We start from the raw sequence: 23754 nt of genomic DNA, 5'->3' as shown, positions 1-23754 counted from the left end.
ATATATATAATTAAAAGTAATTAAAAACTCTGACATGATATAACAGCTAGCAGCAAACACGATTGCGCAAGTTGCGAAGTTCGTGTCACTTATAAGCTTGATTTGGAATATCATTGCAGAATAGTGACAATGTCCCAACATTCTCTATTCAGCGTATGCATGTACGGTCTAGCACTATTGTCTATTATGACTTCCAAAGTGTTGTCGCGAAAAGCAATAGAACACATATGATATTGTATGTTATACTTGGGTCATGTCACGGATAACAAGTCGTTAACAGAACTCTGGAGGCAACTCAAACAGGTACGTGTCTATAGACACATGTAGATACTAATTAGAGTCCCGCGTACTTGAAATTAACGTCATACTCACGTTATATTATAATGAGATAGTAAATTATTACAAGAAAATAGATAAAATATAAGAATTTGAAAATATTACACTATTACATTCTAATTACAATTTATAATTATCCTATATGCAATTAAAAAACTGTATAATTATATTTCTGTTATAATAAAATAGTTATATAAATATCAAAGTAAGCTTTTTCAAACGAAAGTTTAGATAGAAAAATCCAGAACAACCAAATTGCAATTTTAAAGCAAAAAAATATAAAATATTTTGTTAACGATCCTATTTTAATTGATGGTTCGTGTGAAATATTAAGAGCAGTTAAACATCGCAGTGAAAAAAGTCGGCGTTTGCACGGCCAGCCTGGAAAAAAACGCCGATAGTCGAGTTTATGTCTAGTTTAACGTGGTCGCCATCGACGAAACGTCTCATTACCGTATCTTGTAAAAATTATTCGAGCGAAAAACTGCCGTTCCTCCCCCTGCGCCTCACTTTTTCCAGAGTCGCTATTTATCCCATGCTCCTATCGAATTTAACAGGAAATTTAATAACGTACTTCATAACACAAACGATTTCAGTGAACTTGTTTATTGAACGATAAACTTTAACGCGTTTTTATGATATATTTTAACATGAAATTGGCAATTCTTGTGACGTACCGTTTATTATTTCTGTCACCGAACGTAAACACGTACCTCACAAGTATTTTATAAACGTATTTTCATATAAATTTATCTATTATTAATTTGTAACAATATTAAAAAATCTTAACAAAAAAATGTAAAGGGGATAACGTGCTGTTAATTCATCATATGAATTAAGTAAAGAGCTGTTAAATTTTCCAATAAACTGATAAGAAAAGACCAATAAAAGCCAATATTGCAGGTGCTTGTCCACACATTATTCAAATTCTAAATAAATACACTAAACGAGTTAGAACTTTTCTCAATAGCAATTTGCTTTTCCTTACAATTTAATATGTTATATCATGCAACAAATGTATTGCCTTATTACAAGTGCAAATTGCGTTCTATCGATAACACAGATAATGCGTACACAAACACGCTTAAATGCACTGGCGAAAGAGAAATCTCCGTAAATAAATGGTCTTCATTTTAAATAAAATAAAATAAAACCATCGACAGATCATAACTCACTAGAAAATTTTTAATTCAATAATTTTAAATCTTTAGAAATCTCTAAAATATCGTTTCAATCACTCACTCTGCAAGTTGAAATCACGAATTTGCCGTTTAATAAACATGTAAAATTTATGCATTTGAATATTCATCGTTTTACACAAAAAATTTTTAATAACTCATTCTTATGCATTGATTCGAGCTATTAACTATTTACAGTTTCCAGTCAAATAATGAACCGTATTAGTTCAAGTAATCTTTTTTAAGGGGAGAATAATATATTCAATAAAGTTTTGTGTATGTGTTGACTACATAAAGAAACGCTGCAATGTCTATTCTTCATTCTCGAGAGACATCCCTCCATAATCCCGCAAAATTAGGTCAATCTATGAAATCAAGTACAGAAGTTCAATACTAATATCGTTCACATCGTCCATTATCGAATAGTGCCGTTTATAAAAATATCGAGATCAGAAAGACAATGATGATAGCGCGGAATACTTTTAAATAAAGAAAGAGATCGTTCGCCGCTTTTAAAAGTGGCAGCAACGAGTTATACAATTTCTCACACAAACAACCAGATAGAAAATAATTTATGAAATGAAATTTGCAGAGAGACAATTTATTTTCTAAAAATCTTATTTTTATAAACGGTAAATTTTACAAACTAGTCTTTTGTTATGCGAGAGAGACACGCTAACAACGAGTCCCGGTTCACAGAATAAATTTCCACGTGTTTATGTGTTATTCTTTGACAAGTCGCTTGTTTGAATACGTCGCATTTGCTTTCATTTTTAGTTGTCTCTTTGAAAGAGAAGCATTTGTTAACAAGCACACGAGGAACATAAGTGAAATATATCATCATTGTCGCGTGCATTTCGCGACAAAGTTTACATTACGAAAAATTATTATTTTGTAAATTAAAAGACGCAGAATCACCAGCTACTATTATTTTTGTAAAAAGACAAAATCAAAAACTTTATCGAACAGCATATTTTAATATTAAATCTCATCTCACTGTAACTTTTACTCTCTTTATCTAGAATCTTCGATTCGCAAAACGGATTGCAGATCTGAATACATAAACAAACCAGCGGATTGCTGATCCAAAGAAAAGATTCGAAGAATCATAATAGCAAATAAACGTCATTTGACAAACCTCGCGGTGTAAGATATTTTCTGGGATCACGGAGAGCTTTCTTCAAGCTCTTGAGAGTGTCTCTCCTTTTTTTGTGCTGGCAGTCAGACTATTTCCAGCCGTGAAGCGCACTTCTGCGATGTCGATTGCCATCATACTTGATGATGAGAGTAGCGAGAGAAGTCGAGTGCTCTGACAGAGACGAGGCAAAGGTACGACCGTTATTCACATGATGAAACGCGAGTGGTGGACTATCAAATGCGTAAACTTAATTAGCTCAATTTATGTCGCGCTAACTACCAATTCGTAAAGCCATAAAGATAGGCAAGAGAATTGTCCTAAGTATCTTTGAGTATTATTTCATCTGATAAAATTTTCGCGTCATGACTTCAAATGTTTTTTATGCAATGAGACGAATGAGAACGCAAACGTGCTAACAAAATATCGCGTAATTTTACGATGTAATTACAGCCGCTGAAAATCTCTTTGAGTGGCTCCGGAATTAAAAAATAATATAATGTGGACGTGGCTTTGATTCTAATTCAAATTACGAGTCTGAATCTAACAGAAGTTTTCTAGTATTAATTCTACAACTGATAAATTAGATTTTATTAATATTCCAGTGACAAATAATCTTTATAAAATATTCAGATTTAATTAAAATTTTTAATGCAGTAACACATCAAACACTCAACTAAAAATTCAAAATACAGAAACGCAATTGCATTAAAGAATTAAAAGCGGTTTTGCAACACACAAACAATTTTGCAAAGGTAAAAAAATTCTTTAAAATCTCTTTAAAATTTAATCTCATTCCTTGCAATTTTCTCAAAAAAATTTTAATCTAAAACATTTCCACAAACATAGATTTAAAATATATCACGTTAGTTTCGAAAATTGTTCCAACTGAAATAGAGGACGTAATAAGGAACATAAGAAAAAGACACGAGCATTCGTTATTTTGTATCGTGATAAATCTAGAGCTCATTAAAGTCGAAGAGCAGCAGTTGCTAGCGTTTCTTCGTGAGTTGTGTGCTCTACAATATTGAGCAAGCGAGGCAAAACCACGCTCATAATTACGGCAGTAAGTTTCGCGACAGCTGTATCGTAGAATTTCACGGATGAGGAGTTTAAGACGCACTCGGCAGCTCAAACCCGGTAAAGTGCCAGAGAGAGAGATTTATAGAGAGTGTCAAGAAACGATATGTGTTGCGCGGCTCGCACGGAATTTCGGTTCTCACATCTATATCCTCGGAAACTGGAACAATCAATGTTATTTCACAGCGGGGAAAGTGTACGAGATGGAGGTAAATGGAAGTCGGCGATGACACGTTTCTTTCCATTTCCGAGACTACGATCGGACGTTTCAATACCGCGAATGTTTCTATCCGAGCTGCGGTGTAACTTGCAATCCGTTAACTTAAACCCGTTATGAAACTTTTCCTTCGGAAATAAATCACGCAACGACATATATCTTCGATACTCGATGTCGAAATAGCACAAAATTGTTTGAGTTATCTTCGAAAAAGATGAAAAAAAAAGCACAAACATTTATTAACGTATCGAGGAATGATAAGACGCAAAAGTTGTTACTTAACGTCAATAGTTGTTTGTTTTGCGTAATTCCGTAAGGTCCTCGTAAGCCCGTCGCGAGTTTAAACTGTTTCAGGACATCTTAAACATCTTAGACGACGTAACGTCTTTGCAAAATTAACGTGTAATTAACAACGCGGGTTAATTCTAGTCGAAATGGGGCTTCGACAATTCCTGCGATGCGGGCGCAGCGCGCAACGCTGCAGTGATCGCGACCCTTGACATTTAGACGCGGAAACGGTTCTCATATCCGGTCTCTGGGTAAAGCTCAATACCGCGCACACGAAATCGATGGCGAAGAGCGAGAAGGAAGAGGGAGAGAGGGGGGAAGGAAGAGCTTTGACGGCGAAGTGAACTTTGCATAAGTGTTACCACGACTTTGCGCTGCTTCTGCCCGATAAAAGGGATCGCTGTCCTCGGAGAAACTTCGCAATGATCCTGCGCGACGCGAAAGCCGGCGTAAGTTATTCCTGGATTTCTGCGTAATTCGAGCGGCGCAGCGTGATATCGGATGATAAATCTGTATTCGAATTATGGAGTGATGAACAATCGCGGCTTATTGAAATGTCGATAGACGCAGAGATATTGAAATTACGAATTATAATTGATTATGGCTTATTAAAGTTATAAAAGATGCACAAAGTAAATAAAAAAATTATGTCAAATACAACATTATTAAATAAAGAATTAAGCCAAATTGAATGCCTTTCTAGAAATGTCGAATGAAAAAAGAAGATTGGCTCAAAGTGGAGGAATTCTGCTCATCCAAGAATCCTTACAGAATCCTTAGCGATGCTTTAAATCTTCCGCAAACACGATCCTAATTGAATAAGCGAGTGAACAATACAGCTGCCGCGTGTGTGGGATCTGTGTAACATAAAACGCAACCGACCCGTATATTTCGCATTGCGCGTAGCGGAAAAATTGGCGTAATATCGTTAAACGTCTACGTATAAAATAGCCAAACAAGTTACATGATCGTTGCACAACGATTAGAAACATTGAAGATAAGACATTAAATCATACGCGTTAATGAAATTAATACTAATAGAATTTATATAATTATGTACTGATATGAAATGTAACTGAGATTATCGCTGCTCAACAGTATCATCATTTGTGGTAAATAACTAAAATTGCGAGGCTCGCAACAAATTCGATGATCGTGTCGGATGTTCGCAATCGCTGTAGCAATCAGCGATAACGCGCATCATATCGAGAAATGGCGTGCAAAAGTTTGGAATAGTGTAATGAAAATCCACTACCGACGACCATAGCCGTCGTGCGCGATTTCACACGCGATACCGATTGTGCGGAAAAAGCAATCTCAACGTATAAATTCGTCGATTGATCGATCACTGCTGCGAAATAAAACGAAATAAAAGTCTATTATCTTTATAAACCGAGATGCAATTTTACGGGATATTATAATAGAGCTTTGTCGTGCGATTTTTCTTTATTCTAACGCTTATAAAACATCGTTGTTAAAAAAATAATGATAGAAAAATAGTGATGAAAAAAATTTGTTACGTAAAAATTTTTCATCAACAGTTCATACGTCTTAAATACTTAAATATTCACCAGTTTGAGAACAAAATTCACTCTCCAGATGTTCAATAAAAGAACCAAACTAAAAAGTTTTCCCTAATGAGAGTCGCTCTCGAGAATAAAAGACGAGATCGAAGCCTAAGAGTTAAACCAAGTGTTCTGAAAATTCCATCTGTGCGACCATTTGTATTTCAAAACCGCCTCTCTGTGCTTTACGAGCTGTAGGGACAAAGAGCCATTTATCGCAACGACGCGCTGATGTATTATACAGAGTGTCTCAGAAGTCCTTTCCATTCCCTGAGCTATAAAAATTAAAACAAGATAAACGGCGGTTGCTTGAATATCAAAATGTTAATAATTTTTTTGAATTTTTAATTACAAGCTACTAAAAATTAAGAAAATTTTATTTAAGTCTTAAGTAAAAATCTTAAGTCGTAATTTATTTTAAGAGAATTTTATCTCAACTTTAATTACCAATATTTAACATTAGAAACGTTGACAAGTTAAAAGAGAACTCGGATTTTCTTGAGATTTTCGTCAGAAAGTGGCTATGGCTGTGATAACAACTTCTGATACACTCTGTATAACGGCTTCTACGATTCGAAGGGGAAAGTTGTATGGCGAATTTCGCGGAGGGGATGTGGGTGGATTTGCATCGTCGCAGCGAAAGGACCCCTGCACCCTCGCACTCATATATGCGGGGAAACCGTGGCGATGCACCCCAGTTGTTTTCGACTGCCCCCCCGCCGACCAAGCTGACTGCCCAAGCACGGACATCGAACCGTTCATACGGAAAAAAATTGAAAGTCGCAAACTCCGAGTACTGACGTGTGACGTAATCTGGGCACCATAAAGCACCGTAAAATTGCGCATTTTCATCTGCTGTATTTTTTAAATTTTATTATTATTATTATAATTCTCATTTGTAACGCTTGATATGCAAATTTTTGTGAGATTATATTACAAAAACCTATAAACAAGATAAAAATGCAAAATAAAAGTTATTCGGGAAAATATTCATCGAAAATTGAACAACATAATTTAGAAAAAAACCAATTTTTTTATTGTCTAAATAAACAGATCATGATAATTACTTCAAAATAATTTGTAACTAATTAATACAAAAAATGTCCGAGAATCTTTTACTTGAAAATAACTTTATTCCAACTATATTCCGAGATCAATTTTCAAATATTAGATATAAAATAAGTATGATAAAATGTGAAATAAAATAAAATAATTTAAAATCAAACTATCAGAAATCAACTATAAATTGCCAATCCTTCGTACGAAAGAATCTTCTATTTTTCCACGCAATAACAATTTAAGAAATAATAATACGGGCGAGACACACAACAAACACGCGTAAGCGCTCATAGAATACATAACCGTAAACGTAAACGTAAACAATCTACGTCACGTGTATGGAATTTCGGTCCTAGCTCGCCATATCAATATACATACTTGTCTATCACCTTACTACCCCCATTCGCTCAGAGGCACTCGAGCGGAGCAGGTGACACAACAATCGCTCCGCATTTTCGCGTTAGTATCAAAAATTGTGATCGTGATAACAATCACAATTTCTTTCTTGAAAATAATTATCAATTCATAATTCGCGTAACTCATAATCAAGTCTTGCGATTAAAAACTCGGATATTTCATTTCGTGAACATATAGGTATCTTTATAGCTTTAGCTTGTGTGTTTTATTCATTCACGTAATATAAATGCTTAAGTATTTATAATGTAAGATAGTAGAATTTTTTAATGCTCCAAAATGCAATTAAATGTTTATTCATACACAGAAATTACGAAAAACTTATGAAAGTAGTTAGGCGTAGTATAGTCACGGCAAATCTTCGATTTTTTCCTGTCATCTGCTTCAGGTATTACGAATATTGAACGATTCATAACTCTGAATGAATGTCTTTTTCGAGTATCTTCTTTGTCAAGACATGACAAAGCACGTGTCGGAAGTGTAAAAAAATTTCGCGAGTGTTGTGAGAAGGAGAAAATCATCGATGGAACACTGAGAGAAGAAGACGGCCCGGGGAGCGTCGAGCAACGGCGAAGCAACTATAGAGTAAGTAATTAATTGCGCACAGTAATTATTCTTGGAAAATTAATTATTTTGAACGCTAGTTATAACTTTTGTATATTTATATTTTACAGATTAACGTGTGTACTACAACTTCGCTGTTGCGCATCGTTCCGGTAAGTCAAGATCAAATCACCTTTCTTCTAATCTGAGGTAATGAATCTACGAAAATTATATTCTTGGATTATAAAAACAAAAAATTTTAAATTAAAAACATAAAAATATCATATATTATAAAAAAATCATTTTAAAAATATCATATTAAAAATTATAACAAAACGATTCACAGATCCATTGCCTTGAAATAAAGTAGATTAGAATTTAATATTTAATCCTGGATTTTTTAAATCTACTATTCCGATTCAATATATAATTATTGTGCAAAATGCACGCACAGAGTTTATAAAACAAAGCTCATTAATTATTTTGATATTTTATTATATGATAAAATACTAATTGAGAAATACCAGAATGTTTTATACAATATCAAAATTTCTGAAACAACTTTACAAAATTAAATTAAAAAAAAATTTTTTTTATATGTAAACTTAGTTAAAAATGACTCAAAACTAGATAAAATATATATTCGTTAATTAACGAAAATTCAGAGATATAATTCTGCATATATATAAATTTATCAATTAACTGAGTTTAGCACATACATACATTATTATGCATTTCATTAGTTTTACGGTCGTAACCATTTCCGAATTTTCAAGTCTAAGATTTGAATAGTTTGAACTGTTCGAAAAGTCCGAATTACTCGACCAGCTAAAATTTCCAAGTAGTACTTGTAAGCTAGTACTTTATTCTAGCGATATTCCGAAACAAATTCATACAATTTCCGCTATTCATAAAGATCTTGTTTGAAAACCCATAAATTCCTTTTTCCCGAATTGATGAAGAAAATAGAAATTAGATGATATCACAAATTGATCGATCAAAGCGTCATTTGTCCACTAATCGGCCCAATTAGTAGCACAAGAAACCTATGCGTTCGGCAGCGGTTTGCAATTAATCAATTTTGCGCGTGTAAGCAGCTTGATTTACGGCGACACGATGGTCACATTCATAAAACCTCCGCGCATTTATTAAACCGCATCTCCGATGTAAATGAGAGATCTGGCGAGAATCCATGTGCTCATCTTGCCGCCGCCCGGAACGGTTTTGCGAATTTTCCCTTCATAAAAACGCACAGCTTCCAATATATTATCGTGAACTTAACAGCAAAATTATATCCACGATGTGAATAGTAAATTAGTTTTATTTATGGATTTCTTTAAAAAATAAGAGATTATTTTTCTTCAGCGAAAATCGTACATAATCTCGCTAAATTGAAATTTTTAACATTAATTCCTTTATATAATATATAATGTAATTATAATCTTTTTTAAACTATGAGCATATTCAGGTATAAAGCCCTCGTAGTTAAACAGGGAATAAAATATCATTGTTGTATATCAAAATTCAACAGAGTTCATCTCTCGTATTTTATTACGTTCCAAAGTAAAATTCATATTTCATTCCCAAACAAATTTGCCTAATTCCCGCAAAATGTGTGCTATCAAATAGTAATTAACAAAAATCCTGATTTATCTTGGCTTATCTTGGCAGCCGTAAATTCAAGAGTTTAACATAACAGTGATTCAATCTTTTAGCTTGACAAAATTAATCTCACAATCAGTACTGAAAAATACAAATTAATGCCTACAAAAATTTATTAAAAAGAATAAGATGAATTAGTCGTGCATAACGTGTTCGATTCTAAATAAAACGCGATGATTCATCGAGCGCATCAACGGCGAGGAATGTCAATTGTTCCGCGATAATTTACTTATGGTTAGAAAAAACAGATGTTGCAATGTACTTTGTAATTACAAAGAACACTTTACAAATACTCGACTTCCCGCGTCCGGCTGATCCCGGACAGAAAAGTTTATCGCTCCTTTAGTGGTTGAATCACGGGCGCCGCGGAGTCATCGTGATTGTCGGCGAGGGTCACGCTCGCGTCAAAGCACAAAAGCACGACGGCGACCCAGTTGCGTGATAAGGTGACATGAAGACTCATGAATAAAGCATGTCGCTTGCTCGCTCGCGGATGTCACCACGAAGATCTCGAGATGTTGTCTCGCGCGAGAGGAAGTATTTTTGATGTTATTAATATTTTATCCGCGCATAAATATTTTATCTTCATTTCCTATATTTTGCTCCCATAGTTTGATGAATTTATAGTTTCATGAATTTACAAAAATATCACATATCTTCTTAAGGACAAATCTCTACTTGTAAATCATATTTCAAATTCTCCATTATTCAATTTTTCCTGTGAGATAAATTGATGCTTTTATGTTATTTAGAGTTCCAACTTTACGCTTTTAATTAAAATGTATCTTTAAATTCTGAAAATTGGCGCAAATTGTATTTGCACATATCATAAAATTTACTGTCATTATTTCTTACTTTAGAACAATTATTCTTAAATCGTTATCTTCTATCTTATCTTGTATCTGTGAGCTTACATTTCCTTTGCGTTCATTGTAGATACATTCGCACGTAATTTTGCGTTTACTCTGTTAATTTTGTCGCGTTGAGTTAACGATTTCCCTGTGTACTTAGTATACATCGCGATGAGTGGAAGGAGACATTGCGACAAACAACCCGGGAGTTGTGATATACATCGCAATGTTGCCGAGAAGGTAATGTCAAGGAGAATTTTGCCGTCGATCTTCAGAAAGTCAGACGCGGAAGAGCGTTTATCACGAATAAGGATAAGACTGTGATGCTTCTATTTTCGAAGCTGTTACGTAAAGCGTGACTGTTGCTCGTCGAACAAAAATTTCGTAGCCTGCCACTTTTACAAGATGGTTAAATGGACCGCGATTAGAAAAAACAACATGCGAAAAGATAAAAATATTTGAGTATTTTTGAAGGATAAAAATAATATTTTAAGCAATACCACGCAGTAATAAAAAAATTTGTAGACAACATTTTTAACGTTTTTTGTTGGTTTAAAAAATTTTGCAAGCCAAGAAACAGGTGTTTTTCACTTTTAGGCAAGATTTAAAATACATATCATTATTGGCATTACTGTTAACAAACTTTTTATTTGTGTTACGTTATCATACTTTATCTTATTTACATCTTAAACTGCGTAATTTCTTGCTTTTAATGAAAAACCAATTAAAATCATTAAAAACAAGCAATTACACAGTTTAAATGGATTAAATAAGATGATGTATGATAACGTAAAACAAATGAAAAGTTTCCGGCTGCCGGAACATTGCAATGTGAATGAATCAAGTGAGGGAGAGAATTCCATTGCAAAGAAACGCCGAACAAAAAACATGTGGTGATAATTTTAATTGATTGGTCGATGTTCTCTTCATCGAAGCGACGGTGCTTTAAATCCGATAATGGATCTGCAATCTCGGGCAGAACACGAAAACTGATTGTGAGATTACAGTGAATGCATGCGTGTCCAATTCAACATGGAATCAGCAAACCATTGATAACTAATATCGAGACTTATTAAAGCTGATTGAAGTCAATATCGTCAATATCGTCAATAAGTAAAAATGGCGGAAGTGAAAAACAATATCATATAAAACGTATAAAGATAATGATTGATTGTCTCATTATAATTACTTTTTCTAGTTATTACTGACATTAACAAAATACAAATTATTTTCTAAAAGTATATATAAAAGTGAAGAAGATAAAGTAAATTTTCTTTAGTATTAGCAACATTAAGAAAATTAAATTTAAGATAACATAAAATAAAAATATGAGTAAAAAATGATTTGTAATCACAAATATAAAGGCACATGTAATAAAGTTAATAAAAGTTGTTATTGAACAATCTCGAAATTAATTTAATCACACAATCAATCATCACACACATTTACCTTTCTCATATATAAAGCAATAAGATTGGAAATGAAACAATGTCAGCGATAGAAAATATACATAAAAATCGAATATAACGCGACGACCGTGTGTATTTAATGTACTTTAAATCTCCGACGAGCTTGTAGGCTCCGATCTATTCTTAGACGCCTGCACGGCGAGGAAAAAATAGTATTCGGTACAACACGTGGACATGCGGATAATGTTACAACGATTTTTTTAATGGCTCGTGTATACACACGGGAGGGACGACTTTGATGCACTAATAATCACCTACTCGCTTGCCTATACGTGATGAAACAAAAGCGCGATTTCTGCTTTTTTTTCGGTGCGAAGATAAAGCGATCGCGAGATCACTTTAATTAATCATTGTCGACGAGCATAAACCAAGCCTGTGCGCGATAGCGTATCATAAATCCGACGATAAATGAAAAATTCATTTTTTGTTGATAGTGTCAATATTTTTAATTTATTATTAATGTATTGTATCATCGCTGATTACTCATCGATAATTCATAACTTTGTGTAAAGTTCAAGTATACATAGAATTTATTGATGCTATTAAATGACCAATAGAGATAACAATGAATCGAATATATTTTCTTATAAATTTTTCACAGAAATTTATATATTAATCATAAATTTACTGTTGTTAAATAAACGATTATTACAGAGTTAGAACGCAGAATAAAATAAGTAAAATATAGCGTATATTTTTCATCTATAGTAGTCCATATATTTCACTTTGGACTATTATTTCTCGTACTAATACATACATAAGAATAATTTAAAAACTAACTTTTTATATTTTAATGACAGTTTTTCCTGAATATATCTTGTTAAGTTTTAGTTATTGAAATTTTGACAAATTTAAGGCAAATACAACTCTAAATAATCAAAGAACACTCGCGTCAATTAATGCATTTAGACATTTATTTTTGCAAAAACTTCTCTGCATCTGATATCTCACTGGAAGGATCTATTTTTATTGTTTTGGATTGCAGTACTGTCATTATAAAATATGCACAGGCTCTTGTGCGCCCCATATAAATAGGGTTTCGAGGGATCAACGCAGCAACGAGGGCGCGAACACACAATGACGGTACGCACGTGCGGTACTTGCTAGATGTGTGTGAAGTCTCCCTTAAATGATTCATAGCGCGCGCGTAGAAAGAGGAGAGGGTGTAGAACATGCCCTATTCGGAGACAAAAGACCATACTCGCGTGCACGTGATGTATCGATCGGCCGCGACTTTTTGTAATTTTGACGGAAGTGGAGAAGCCCCGCCGTTAGAAACACGCGGAACAGGGATATCGTAGCGACTCTATTCTGGAGAAAAGAAAGAACAAGAATGCAAAAGAGTTTACTTTTCTCTTTAGAATCTCGCATTTTATTCCCAAATACTTTGCTTCAAATCCGAAAAACATCGCGGGCGTAAAGTGAATCTGAGACGTCCTATGTAATTGTGTAAGCGATAGAGTTTATCACTAATACAAATCTGCAATCAGCATAATCACTAATTGTTCAGCAAACAATATAAAGAAATTGTAAATTTCTTAATTATGAATTTTTGTACAATAAGCAAATCATCACAGATTTGATTCGAAATAATTTGTTCACGGATATTACTGCGATTAGCCTGTTTGATCATCGGCTTCCGCATCGATGAAAAGATTTGTGGACTCTAACTGTACGCATATCAGATTTCGTGTGACATCGACACCATGGATCAATAATTCGGCGTGGCGCCCCGGGATTAGTTTATCGGATCAAATCGTGCGTATCGCAGGCACGCACTCTCGAAAATTTCCAAGTGATATTTAGCGAGATATATAAAAATGCTATCGATAAAAATTCCTAAATGTGAATGTAACAATTTTTTACGGTTGCAAAAAAATCAAATCTCCTATTCATTATAAAATAGTGCTGGAAAATCAAATTAAAATAACATGAAAAAAAAAACGTATACACTTGAAGTCCAACAAATTGTATTATGCCTGTTATATCGTTCGAAAGTAGGAGTCGAGAGTTAATATTTTCGAAATGTGAAATGTCACGCGGTGCCATTTGACGGTTCGGTTCGCATTTGTAACCCCAAGTGTAAATGTCTGGCGAAATGGCCTTTTTTCGTGTCTCGTGTAACTTGATATTTCTCAAACTTTTTTGTAACCTAAAGGTCGTAAACGACGAAAACACGTTTACATTAAAAATAAAGTAACGTGTATTATATTGCTTTATTAAAGTCATATTTTTAATGGACTTTTAAGAATAAAGTTAACCATGTTTACTTAACGATATAATATACTTAACGATATAATATACTTAACGATATAATGCATCGTTATTCAATATTGTAATTTAATGTAGATCGTAATTCTTTAAAGTATAATGTATAACACGATATGACGATTTCAAATTCAATAAAAGAATTAGATTCTTAATTAAACATAAAAAAAGTTCCGGATTAAATGATTAAACGGTGGTCGTGATCCATTAAACTGATTTCACAAGCGGGTTGCAATGTGAAAAACACTTGGTCTAGAAAAACGTAACATGATTCTGCACTCACTTCCGTTTACTGAAATGTTAAGTGTCCAACAAAACGCATGAGAACAGCGAAAGAGGAAAGAGTCAAGGTAAGAAATCACTTTGCGTTTTACGACAAGCGATGCAGCAATTTTTCTCTCCAAAAAGTTAAAACTTCAAAACAGACCGTTTCGAGAAAGCAAGTTTGTTAATCGGGAGAAAAAACACAGACGAACGAGCATAAACAAACTGCGAAAAACAAATATATTTTGAGAAATGTACGGCATATTATTCACATTGCGTCTATATTTTATACCAAATTCATTGTTTGATAAATCGAGCAAAACAAAAAATTATGAACCTTATCATTCACATTGGTTATTTGTGCAAATTGTAAGTGTATATAATGTTATAGATTTTTAATGACAATCCATTGTTGATTAATTTTTAACTTTTTAATTCTATTTTCACACAAATTTTTTATTTATTTTGTAACATGTAAATTTTCTATTATTATGTATGCAAGTCATAACTGTATTAAACAGTTCACGTTTCTCATGGGGTGCACACAAGTCATTAGGTAAGTTAATTTGCATTAAAAAAAAAAGTACGAGAAAAATTACCGCGCGTGCCATACAGTGTGCGGCGTACACGGAACTTCCTCCATGCTTCCTGAAATTTTAATTAACTCTGTTGTTTATCTCGATGTCACATCGGGTGTCGCATGTGCCGATTATGTTTACTACGAAATACGGTCCACTGTCGCGTAATAATATGCAAAATTATACCGGACTGTTTCCTCGCGGCCACTTAAACTACGAGATAAAAGGAAAACTTTTCGATAGGAGAGAGTTTATTGTAGTCTCTCTCATAGTCCCTATCTCTCATTTTCACTCTCGTTCGATTATCATTCGCGAGAATTTACGGATCCGACGAGATTCGCCACAGGGGGAATAACAAGTGACGCGGATCTTGCGAGATATCCCGCGAGAGATATCGCGAGTTTTAATGACACACGCTGGAATTCACGATTTTGCAAAGTTTTCATGATGCGCATGCATAGTTTACACAATGGTACGGTAGATATTTCTGAACATTTTAATGGAAATCGTAACTACGGAAGGTCATAAAACCTCATAAAAGATATTGTGCGCATGCTATGTAATCGATATGACAATGTTAAATCAGTATTCCCCAGCGCTATGAAACTATACCGTGAGAAATAGTAATATCCCTCTTCGAACAGTATAATGGTATACAATATCAGCAATTTCTATCTCGAATTTTCTTGCAATAATATTTAAACAGAAAGATTATATATAACAAATACGAATCATAAATAAAATCTTAGTTATTTTCTATATTTTCTATTTGAAAATCATGAAAAACGTTATTTTAATTTATAATTTTGATTCTGAAGATTATACATATATTATTCAGCTAATAAACGTTTTTAACGTTTTTATAAAAAAAAATAAGAGAACCGTGATCAGATTAATGATCACTGCAAACAAATGAGTGATACTGTATGCATAATGAGTCATTATAGTCACAGAAATAATCACATTAATATGAAAAGCATGATTTTCATAAAAATCTGATTTCCGTTCAAACAATAAGTGTTTTTTTTCTTTTACTAACAGATCATTTTTCTATAAAATTGAGTGTATTACAGAATACAACAACGGATAGAAAAATATTTTCTTTATATTCAATTTATAAAAATGTTTAAAGATTAATATTTCACACACAATCACAAATGTAATATTAATTTCATATAACAAAATGGCATCAAAATATCATAAATGAATAACAAATAATTAATAATGTATATCATATTAAAATTGACTCACCAGTCGATGTCTCGCCGCTGGAATGTGTTCGAATTCAGTCATTGTTTGAAACATAACCTTATATGGCACAAATTATCACTAACGATAAGGTTGGTCATTTCGCACGGTTCCAAGTTTATCTTCAAAGCGTGATGCACTTTTAACGTAAAATACAACAGCTACAGCACAATCTCGATTATTACAAGCGCGAAACAATATTGCTTACTAAGAAATTCGACATTGCAATGTTTGGACAACATCGCGAATAAAAAAATGCCGAAATGCGGATATATCATCAAAACAGCTAATTATCATTATTTGCCTTTATCATCCCGTTAATCTGGTAAACAATTGCCACGTCAGCGCGCGATGCACTTTTGCATAAGTAAATAATGCAAAACACAAGGATCGTTCGATAACTGCTCAACATCCCCGAGATTATTCGAAAAGTTCAGAAGGCGACTGCAACTTCGCACTGATGCTCGATCCGACGAGATATCTGACAAGATAGACAACCTTGCTCATGGTTGATTTTTCAGATGCCGAATGACTGATCCAGTTGTGATTATGCATGTTAATTAACACTTCACGATGATTGTTTGTGTCTAAATTCGGCACTCTAAACATTGTTTACGTATAAAATTTATTTCGATGACTCAACAAGAGAAAAACGCTTGCAAACACACGCAGGACAGTCACTTCCGTCTTCCGCCCAAAAGTTCTCTGTGAAGTAAGACGCGCGTAGATCCCGTTTACTTTACAATAAAATACGCGCGTAATATGAATTATTCTTATTAATCGCATGAAAGTAGCACGCCTGTGTAAATAAATGATCGATCGGTTTTGCGTTGTACACTTGTATACTTTGAGTTACATAATTAGCGAAATAATGTGCAATAAGCGGTAGATACATAATGATAATTAATCCATTTGCGATGTGGTAATATCAGAATAATTCATATTACGCACGTATTTTGCTGATTGAACAAATTTTACTGATCACATGATCATTTTAAGCTGCATTTCAATATTCACTGCCAGTACTGACAAGCTATAGTTGATGTTATGTAACTATAGGTGTTCAGCACTGCCAGTGCATTTTAAAACACAGCCTTAAATATAATCGTGAAGTCGCTAGATTTGTGGCGCGTCTCACTTCACAGAATGACAACGACGATTTTAAACGAAAGTGAGTATCGTCCTACATTTTGCGCGCTTTTCTTGCATCGAAGTGAATTCCGTACGTAACAAATATTGGAAGTATCGAATCCAGATACAGACGATCCTGAAATAGGATCCGTATTTTGGCTTTCATAAAACTAGTTGCAAGCATCAATACAAAGTTGCCTTCGTCTGCCGAATTTTTCAAACATATCTCAACTATCGGGAGTATTGAAAAAGGTTATGGCCAATCTATTCGTCTTACTTATTCGGTCGAAAATATATTTTATGTGTAATCACGCGTTAAAATGTTGAATGTGCTACTATTATTGCGTCGATGATATATAAAAACAAGTGTTAATAATTGTTTCGATGGATATATTTATGCATTTTTTTTGTGCTGCTCAGACATTGTGAAACTTGGAACAGTTGTACGAATTGTCCGTATATATTGTAAGTGATAATCGGTACCATATAAGGATGTGTTTGGAATAAAAACTAAATCAAAGCGAATTGTAACGACGAAACAAATTGCAACAGCGGGACATCAACTGGTGAGTACATTTATTATATTACGTGATCAATTAATTACTTTCTTTATGATGTTGTAATATCATTACTTCGAATATTAATCTTTGATCCATTTTTGTGAATTGTTTAAGAAAAAAGATATTTTTCTACTTCTTATGTTCTGCAATATAATAAATTTATTGTTAGTATTTTATTAAAAAAGAAAATTTAAAAACAAAAGGAATAAATATTAAATTTTAATCAAAATTATACAATTTATTATTATATCAACGTGAACAGATTTCGTACATAATTATTTTACATACCATTTTTATTCAGAAGTATAATTTTTAACTTTTTTGCAAATTGACAAATTAATTCTGCAAAAAATGTCAATTTATTCTACATATATTACAAATATAAAAAATATTTTACATATTAAATAATATTAAAATAACATTTAACGCACAAAATTTAACATATTAGTTGCAAGAATTACAAATTGCAAACCTCGGAATTTACTTGCGATTCAAATTCGTACTCTTTGTTCTTTTTGTCACTGAACGTCAATACACACTTGTTTTCATCGTAACTTGCAAAAGATACCAAAAGCTTTTATATATTTTTCGATCGGTTGTGCACAGAATACACCGCTTGAGCGGTCAATACATACGAGATAGGTTTACAGTTTAATCTCGCTGGAGGTATCGTAGCTACAAAATACGCGGTATTTCACAAAACGCATAAAAATGAAAAATAAACGAAACATACTCCTGTCATTTGCAGAAGCTCTCGTGCGAGGAAAGCTCCTCGGAACGTGCTTATTACTTCTATAAATAAGAGAGTAGCCTTCTACGAATCGCGGAGGCGATCTCGTTGCTTTACCGTTGCGCAATTCGTCCAACACAATGTGTCCCGTATTGTAAACATGCGGTTTTAACGGTGCGCCAATTACTCGGTTGGAAAATGCATTCTTCCGACGAACGCTCTTTCGAAAAAAGTTTGCCGCTGCGATGCCCTTCGGTTATTACTTTTCTAATTATTCCGCATAAAGAGCGCGGTGCCGTCACGCGTGGAAGAACAATCCGTTTGTAAATATATTTTCATAGGAATTAAAAAAAATAGAAGTTGATTTAATCATGATGTGAATTGTGCAAATTCTTGGCAAGATATTAACGCAAGCGTGAAATTTAATATTCGACACAATTTGGAATTCATTAATTACAAAATCTAACATTTTAAATTAAATTATGTTACGAACTATTAAATGCGTTCTGAAGATTAATCCACGTAAATTATGTGTCAATTCTCTCTTATCAAGTCAATATTTGATGTATTACTACATTATTATAAATAGAATAAAAAACATTAAAAATATCGTATTCTTTATAAGACAAGAATATACGCGAGTTATTCAATAAATAAAGAAACAAACTATAATTTAAAAAGAGTCTAAATAAATTACAATTGCTTATCTCTATTGAATGATCCTCGTATAAAAACATTCAGTTATCATACAAATTAATCATTCGATAAAATTGCAAAGTTGCAAATAGTACTCTTCGCCAAAGTTAACGCAATATCGGACTTCAATTTTAACTGAAATCTGCGCAGTAATTTAGAAACAACAATATTTAGAACAACAATAATACTTTTCTTCAGCAGAAGTTATATTAAGATTTAAATTGTTCATATAATAACATTGTAAAATATGAAAATGTTGTAAAGACACGATTGATTCAAAGTAATATTGAATTCATTAAATTAGAAATCATTAAATCAGTCTTCTTCTCATATTTGTAAAAAAATAACTTATTTTATTTTGCACAAAGGATTGTATCAGAGTGTGCAAGTAATCGTTTTCTCATCTGCCCTCGATTAAATTATATATTCTCATTTAGCACATATTTTATTGCAATTTATTTCATCTTGCAAATACTACTGCATCGTTGTGACACATGAAATTTTTGAATGAGCTTTTGTTTCTATCCTTCACTCTTATTATCTATCCCTTGTATTCAATTAGAATGAATGCCGGAATAAGGTGTTGAGCATAAAAAAAACAAAAAATACGCATACACTCACTCGAAAACGTGGAGACAAAACAAAGAGGCGCCGGGTAATACGAGATCGTCGCTGCCGACCCTCCATCGTCTGCCGAATGCTATCAGGCTCGGCATTTTCTGGTTTTGCGGATGACTGTGACATAACCTACGTATGTACGCATGATAATACAACACCCGGGTAAACACACGAGAGGCGAAACGAACACGTCGCCACCGAGCCACCGACTGATCCGCGGGGAACGGGAACGCGACTGAGAAAGGCGAACGTCCGAACCGGTCGAGACGGCCAGTCAGCTGATCGGGGCTGATCGGTGCACGTGGACGTAAACACGCGCGCGATGCGAAAGAACGTGAACATATAATGTGAAATTTTTGTTTAATATAGTTAGGTACTGTCTTCAAAAATATTTTTTGTTTAATTAAGAAATATAATTTAAAAAATATGACAAATAATATACATATTTTTATCTGACTTTTTATTATATCTTCGTGTTTTAGAATTAGTTAAATTAAAAAATTTTAAAATTATTGAAAATTGTAAAGATGCATTTCGAAACTGATTTAAGTCTATCAGAAATACATATTATTAAGAAAATATTAGTCTGTAGCTAAATACACATTAATTTGAAAAAAAAAATTATAAAAATATTTTGTGTAAAATAGAAATACATTATTTTCTATGAATACAAAAAAAGAAGACTAGTGATTTTAATTTGATGATAGGATTCAATATTATTTCGAATCAATCGTGTGTGCAATATTTCTAACATTATTACATTATGTGTTTTATTATTACATTAACTTTTTAATAATAAATATTTCTGCAGAATTAAAATTGATATAAAAATGTGAAATGAAATTGTTATCAAACGGTAACAGATGAAAAGAAAACAAAGAAATTTTCATTTGCGATGAATTGTGTTTCAAGAAAATAAAAACTTGATTATAATGATCAAGAGCGTAGAGCATATTTATTGTAACTTGATAAGAATGAAATCGGCTCTAACAAGCAATTTGTTGATCGTAATATATGAGAGACATGGCAATTACGTGATCAACTAAAATGAAAATGAACAATTGCCAAATTTTTTCATCTCCGCAGTTTCCATTTATCGCAATTTGAATAAAAAATTACACAGCATGTATTACATGTATGAATTACATAAATTACATGTATGAATGGCGATAGTCTGTCACAAATATTATTAAAAAACCAATTACATTAATCACAAGAGTCTGATCGTTTAAAGTAGCGTGTGTGTATATTATATATATATACATACATATATATAACATATAGTTATAAAATTTAATAAAAAAAAATAAAATTGTTGATGGTATTTTGCAATTATTAGACGACCTCAGCATATGTTAAACCTGCACGTCGCGAACGAGATGCGAGAGAGAATCGACTCTTTCATCGCTAATAATACACGAGAAAAGCGTTTTTCGCGCGACCGACTTTTCTTGAAAAACAATGACTGCGTCATATGGAAAATGCATATAGAAAATAAAAGCCGATTGCAGAAGCATCTTATTGAGCCAATAATTAAATTATTCTATGAGTCTGCAGCTTTGAACAAAATGGAATTTATAAAACGAATTTATATCGGTTGAAAAGTTTCCATAAAAATATTTTTATTAAAAAATACGTGTTCGTGATAAAATCTCAAACAATAGTTCATTTTTCTATATAATTACCATATTTTTCGGCGCACCTTTTTCAGTGATCCAACGGTTTTCCAATTTCTCGAGAAAAAACCTTTGGGTTGGATTTATCTGGCTATGCATCATGACTTTAATTATATGCTCTGCAGTTTTAAACTCGTCATTGTTAGAGAAGCGTCTGGCCATATCCACCATGTAAATCCTTTTAAATCTCCTTTCAAAAGCATGGTAATCTAACGGTGTCATCATATTTAGATCTAAATTATGGAGAATGTGACAAGACACATTTCTAACAATGAGACGAGATTAAATCTATGGTGCATAATTAATTTCCTAACCAGCTAAAAGATTTTCTTTTTCATGAAAAAGCTGCAGTATTTCTACAAGTATATTGAAAAACATGATAATTATATAGAAAAATGAGCTATTATTTATAGTTTGATGATAAGTATTTATTTTTTAATAATGATTATACTGGTACTTTTTGATTCAACTTCCTATGCTTTTTATTCCAAATTGGGTACATATCGTAAAAAGTACGCGCGGGACTATTTTCGGTACAGGGCGGGATTCGGGAATGACAGAGCAGGAGATCTTTAATCCAGGCGCTCATACACACAACAAACTCTGAAAATAACAAACCAATACCCCGTTCCAAGAATAATCAAGGCCACGCTTGTACTCTTGAAAATTATCCCCCGTTTTATGCGGCATATCACTATTTTCGCGCTCGCTCGTTGCCGCACGCAATCTCGTCGAAGCTGTCGTCGTGTTAATCGTGTTGAATACTGCATGACATGCGACACGAGACAGCGTGCTCGCGAATTTGTGCACCGCGGATTCCCGAGCGTTACATCAAAGGTGTTCCGCCGAAAGCTGCGACGCGCGTATGACCGAAAGAAGCAAGACACGTACCGCGGATAAGCGGTCAGAATTTATGATACTTTTGTCTACAGAATGCTTTTGAAATAATGGCTTAATTACAGAGGCGATTATTTTAAAATTAAAGAATAAAGTTTAGGGGTTCAATTTTTTTATACGAGGGATGAATCAAAAAGTATCCTGGATTTATTTTTAAAAATTACAAGACTTACACATACAGATTTGAAACTTAATCCCCTTCATAAGATAACTTAGATTGATCCGCCTTCACAGAAAATAACTTCAAAAAATGTTTCCAACGATGGAAATAGCACTGTGCTAATTATAAGTGTGTGGGAATATTACTTTGAAGGAGATTAAATTTCAAACCTTGTAGTTTTTTTTTAAATAAATTCAGTCCGAATACTTTTTGATTACCCCTTCTATAAAAAAATTAAATCCTTAAATTTTATCCTTTAATTTTAAAACAATTGTCTCTGTAACAGGATCACTCGTATAAATTTTCTAATTTAAGTTTTGTAATTGTGTGTGTCTGTGTACGCATCACGCTAAAAATGGTCAAAAACAGAGCAATAGATGTACGCATTTATTTATGTACGCAGTAGATTTCTTTCACAAACGTGGAACTTTATTTTCGCAAATATAAATCCATATTTCCCAGAAAGGGAGCAGCAGCTTTAAGCTCGCCGATGATCCGGTGGCTTGCATACGCGTTTGCGATACATGCCGATATTCGTGCAATCAATTAGCAGATCGAAACGGAAATGAATTGAACGGAATTCGCGAGGAAATTCCTAATTGGCGCAAAATCGAATATGTAGGTCGAGAGGTACCGAAGACGAAATTTATGCTATCTTCGCAATAGTACCCATTCATCCTAGAAGTGGTAGGGCAAATAATATTCCAGTAAAATTGAACTTGCGAGAGTCAATAAATTTTATGAATAGAATTCGGTGTTCTGTGCATAATGTGTACAAGAAGCGTAATTTCTCTCGTTAATTGCTTGAATAATTAAAAATAAAGTTTATTTGGAAGCAAACTTTTAGAAAAGAATTGAATAACAAATTTTATTTGCTTAAACGCAAAATATAATTTTTACCTATAAGATATTAATTTAAACAAAAAGATGTTTAATAAAATAAAATATTTTGCATAACTATTCTTTTTCTCTCTCGTTTTCCGGTAACTTTATCATAAAAAAATATAGACGGTCTAATACGCCTACATATACAAGCAACTGATTTACCGAACAGACTGAATTTATAACGTAGCGTAAAATCACACTTTACGGCCTTTAGATTATGTAAAAATCGCTCTGGGCGGAAATTGT

At 33.2% G+C, this 23754-nt stretch overlaps 1 protein-coding gene across 6 annotated transcripts in view; it reads right to left on the bottom strand.

The window, feature by feature from the left end:
• inaE (inactivation no afterpotential E) overlaps positions 1 to 23754 on the bottom strand; it is a 53657-nt gene that overhangs the window by 23857 nt on the left and 6046 nt on the right. Inside the window, exon 1 of one of the 6 annotated variants that reach the window (XM_012361608.2) lies at positions 19894 to 20115. The exons of the other annotated variants lie outside the window; for them this stretch is intronic. Within the exon in view, the coding sequence (XP_012217031.1) occupies positions 19894 to 19988 (95 nt within the window). The 5' untranslated portion in view covers positions 19989 to 20115. Of the gene's footprint in view, positions 1 to 19893; positions 20116 to 23754 lie in introns of those variants that run through there. 6 annotated transcript variants of the gene reach the window in all.

Source organism: Linepithema humile, chromosome 1, assembly GCF_040581485.1.
Source record: "Linepithema humile isolate Giens D197 chromosome 1, Lhum_UNIL_v1.0, whole genome shotgun sequence".
NCBI classification, from domain to species: domain Eukaryota; kingdom Metazoa; phylum Arthropoda; class Insecta; order Hymenoptera; family Formicidae; genus Linepithema; species Linepithema humile.
This window is presented reverse-complemented; position numbering and strand designations above follow the sequence as displayed.